The sequence below is a fragment of the Bacillus rossius genome, chromosome 2 (genome assembly GCF_032445375.1).
Source record: "Bacillus rossius redtenbacheri isolate Brsri chromosome 2, Brsri_v3, whole genome shotgun sequence".
Taxonomy (NCBI): Eukaryota; Metazoa; Arthropoda; class Insecta; order Phasmatodea; family Bacillidae; genus Bacillus; species Bacillus rossius.
In genome coordinates, this window is record NC_086331.1 from 256,822 (window position 1) to 260,746 (window position 3,925).

The window sequence follows — 3,925 nt, forward strand, 5'->3', positions numbered from 1 at the left end:
GCTTTGTAAGAAAGAAAACAATTAAAAAAACGCTATAGTAATTTATTGTTTTGGAATAAGGTTAATATCATTCAGTGTAATTCTTATTAAGGCACAGCAATGTCTCAAAGAAAAACTGAAAAACCACTACAAATGTATATGGGAAACTGAAGTAACAGGGCAATACATTCACTTCAATTACAGCCACCAATAAACAGCAAAGATGGCATTATTAAAAAATTGAACCAACCTAGCTGAAATATTTCTCTCTGACAAAAAACTATTTTCTGATAAATATAAACTCTTGAAAGATAACTCCATATCAAATGGTTATCCACACAGAATCACAATAGAAGCACATAACAAACCCAAAAACCCTTACACATTGAACAAAAAACTGACAAATTGGTACAGTGGCCATTTTTATGCTTGTGGCCTTTCCGAAAACAATTAGGTAACATTCACGGATAATGATCAGTTTTAAAATCTAATTTTTAATAAATATCACAATCTGCTGCGGCTCGGATCCGCCCCAGGCTCTGGGGAGCAGTCAGGCAGTAGAACAGCCAACCTTGGACAGGGGAAATGGACATGTCATTCGGAGGTGCCCTATTCACCCTTGCACCCTGGAGTTGGGCAGATGCGCTCTGATTGACAAGCACCATGGCCAACCAAAGAAGACCATCAAATGTTTCGAAAGTGCACCCTAGCTCCTCTGAAGAGGAGGGCGTAGCGGTTACGCAGCTGCAAGGAATTAATCTACAGCAGCTGAAACAAGACAAAGCATATAAAAAAGACCAGCCAGCCCTGCTAGAACAGCCAGCCCTGCCAGAACAGACAGCAATGCCAGAACCGCCAGCCCTGCCAGAACAGCCTGTCATGCCAGAACCACAAGCCCTGCCAGAAAATCCAGTCCTGCACGAACAGCAAGCCCGGCCAGAACAGACAGCCCTGTCAGAACATCCAGCCTTGCCAGAACAGCCAGCCCTGCCAGAAAAGACAGCAATGCCAGAACCGCCAGCCCTGCCAGAACAGCCTGCCATGCCAGAACAGCCAGCCCTGCCAGAACAGCCTGCCATGCCCGAACAGCCAGCCCTGCCAGAAAAGCCAGTCCTGCCAGAACAGCGAGCCCGGCCAGAACAGCCAGCCCTGCCAGAACAAACAGCAATGCCAGAACCGCCGGCCCTGCCAGAACAGCCTGCCATGCCAGAACAGCCAGCCCTGCCAGAACAGCCTGCCATGCCAGAACCGCCAGCCCTACCAGAAAAGTCAGCCCTGCCAGAACAGCCAGCCATTCCAGAACCACCAGCCCTGCTTGAAAAGCCAGACCTGCTTGAAAAGCCAGCGCTGCCAGAACAGCCAGCCCTGCCAGAAAAGCCAGCATTGCCAGAACAGCCAGCCCTGCCAGAAAAGTCAACCCTGCCAGAAAAGCCAGACTATCCAGACAAGCTAAAAATCACCACCAGCAAACCAGCCTCAGGAAACCTTGCTTTGTTCATAATCAAGTTTGAATATACACCAGCTGGACAGCTATCGGGGACAGCCTATAACCAAGTCCTACACCAGAGGTCAGTTTTAGCAGTCAGCAGGATGCACAAATCAGTGTCTACTCGATTAGTTCAAGTTCGGCCTATATCGGGCACCACTCCAGGAGATACACCCTTTAAAGGAATATCCCCTGTGCAATTCAATTTCCCTGAAGTAAAGCACGCAAACTGTTCACAAAAAAATCTTTAAAATTAATCTTTAATCTAAAAGCCATGAAATCAAACAATGGAATTTAAAAACCACGAAACAACTTCTCAACACCTACACCGAACTTAGGGCAATAAACTACACATATTATGATGAAAAGCTTAAGAAGAAGGAAAACAAAGAAAGATAAAAAGCTGACACGATATAAATGTACTAAAAGATGAACAGAAAATTAAAAAAAAAAAATATTAAATGCAAGAAGAGGCAACCTTCTCTAATGAACTTAACTTTAAAACAATAATTTAAATGAATTAATTGCCAAATCCATATTAGGAAACATAAAGTTAATATTTACTAAAGAGGAATGGAATATAGTATGCCAAAACAGAAACTGCTTACTAGAAATGCTTAGACGTCCTTAAAAGTTAAGTGTTCTAAGCTTCACTCATCAAATCAGAATACCAACAGTAATATCTTATTGCAATGACTTGACTCTTCAATAAATGCTAAAGAATCAAAGGTAATGCTAGAGAGTAAATGAGTCAATATCGTTAATATTATACAAATGACTCACCAACAGTAAGACCACTCTGTAAGAGTGCCAGTGCCACTATAGAAATTTGGAATTCCACAAAGGTAACACGAACTATTCATAGACCTCACGAACATTCAAGATTTTTCAGTACAAACAGAGCGTTACAAAAAAAGGAAGCTACTGTAAGGTTACAGATGGCTGGCTTTTCGACACCACACCAGTTGTAAAGAAATAGGGAAATGCATGATGTGCGCAGAAAGCCACAGATATAAATAATATAACTGTACAAACTACACCTATACCAATTGCAATGAGAAGCACCCATAAAACGACACAAAAAACCAAAAAGACTAGAACTCGAAGATAAATTAAAGAAAAGATCAGCAATATTAAACATATAACAGCTACAAACCAGCAACAGGCATTCCACCATACCGAAGCCAACACAATAAATCAAACCCCAGATTTATAACTAATATCTGCAAGAAAAGAAACAGACGTCACCAGAAGAACAACCATTGGAAAAAATAATACGATACGATATCAACTAAATATTAGAGAGGGTATTTGACGCAATTCATTTCATAAAAACTGAAGAACTTTAGATTTAGTTAACCACCATAATAAAATCAAAGACAAGGCAGGCAACTGCAAAACCACTGTAGAAAAAAAAAGTAATACTCATAGAACTATTCAAAATGAATTAAAACATAAAATGAAGACAGCGATGAGAAAACAAAAGCTTCACATACAAAGAAAAAAATCAAACGAAGTAACAGACGAAGTAACTGATAGCTTTTAAACTGACAAAGAAGTTGGAAGCTCAAGGAAAAATATCTAATGAATAATGATATATATCAATGGAACAAAATCCGCAAAAATAAAAATAAAGATAATTACTATGGGCTATATTAATAAAAAATTGCAAAATTAAATTTTTAGTATGGACTGCAGACTGAATTATAAACCGATATATATTTGCATTCTTGTGTTCCAAGAAAAATAGACTTTGCATAATAACAGCAACCAGATTATAAGAGAAACACATTTTTCATAAACCGCATCTATAGTACAAGAAAGGAACAAAAAATAGACATTAGAATAAATTTTGGAGAGAAAATAACAATATTCATAACATGAATGAAGGAATTAAACAATATTGCAAACCATAATCATATCCAACTTAAATGGAAACCAAAGCATTACAGCCTAACGTAATGCTCTTAAAGCTATAAAACAATACAGTTAATTAGAATGGAAAATATAATAAAAAGAGCACTACACTATATTATGAGACGAGATTTAAAAAGCAATGTGACCAGCTGCGGATATAAAAGTACTACACTAAAATTGGACGAGTAAATAGAAAAAAAAAGTCAGAAACATACCACTACAAAATTCATGCACCTTAACAATTAAAGAAGTACTCCAACGACAACAGAAGGAAGCCAGATATCTTACACATTTTTTATTTTAAATACAGAATTGATCTTTAAGTGAAAGTAATGCAAGTAATTTGTATGTTATATAACTAAAATAGATAACATATAAATCCCAACAAAAATAAATAAAATAGTTTTTTTTGTATAGTCGTCAAATTGTTTAGAAATAGTTTTTATTAATCATATATACATTTGGTAAAGGTCCCATGGATCAAATACTCCAAGAAAACTCCACAGGGTCTCAACTCAATAAATGACGTGCCCAGATATTCAA

General features: G+C 37.8%; 1 protein-coding gene across 1 annotated transcript in view; it reads left to right on the forward strand.

Annotated features, from left to right (window-relative positions):
* The first annotated feature begins 642 nt into the window (after positions 1 to 642).
* Positions 643 to 3,925, forward strand: part of LOC134529890 (uncharacterized) — a 5,171-nt gene continuing 1,888 nt past the window's right edge. The window contains exon 1 of the mRNA XM_063364449.1: positions 643 to 1,484. Coding sequence (XP_063220519.1) covers positions 643 to 1,484 — 842 coding nt within the window. The remainder of the gene's footprint in view (positions 1,485 to 3,925) is intronic.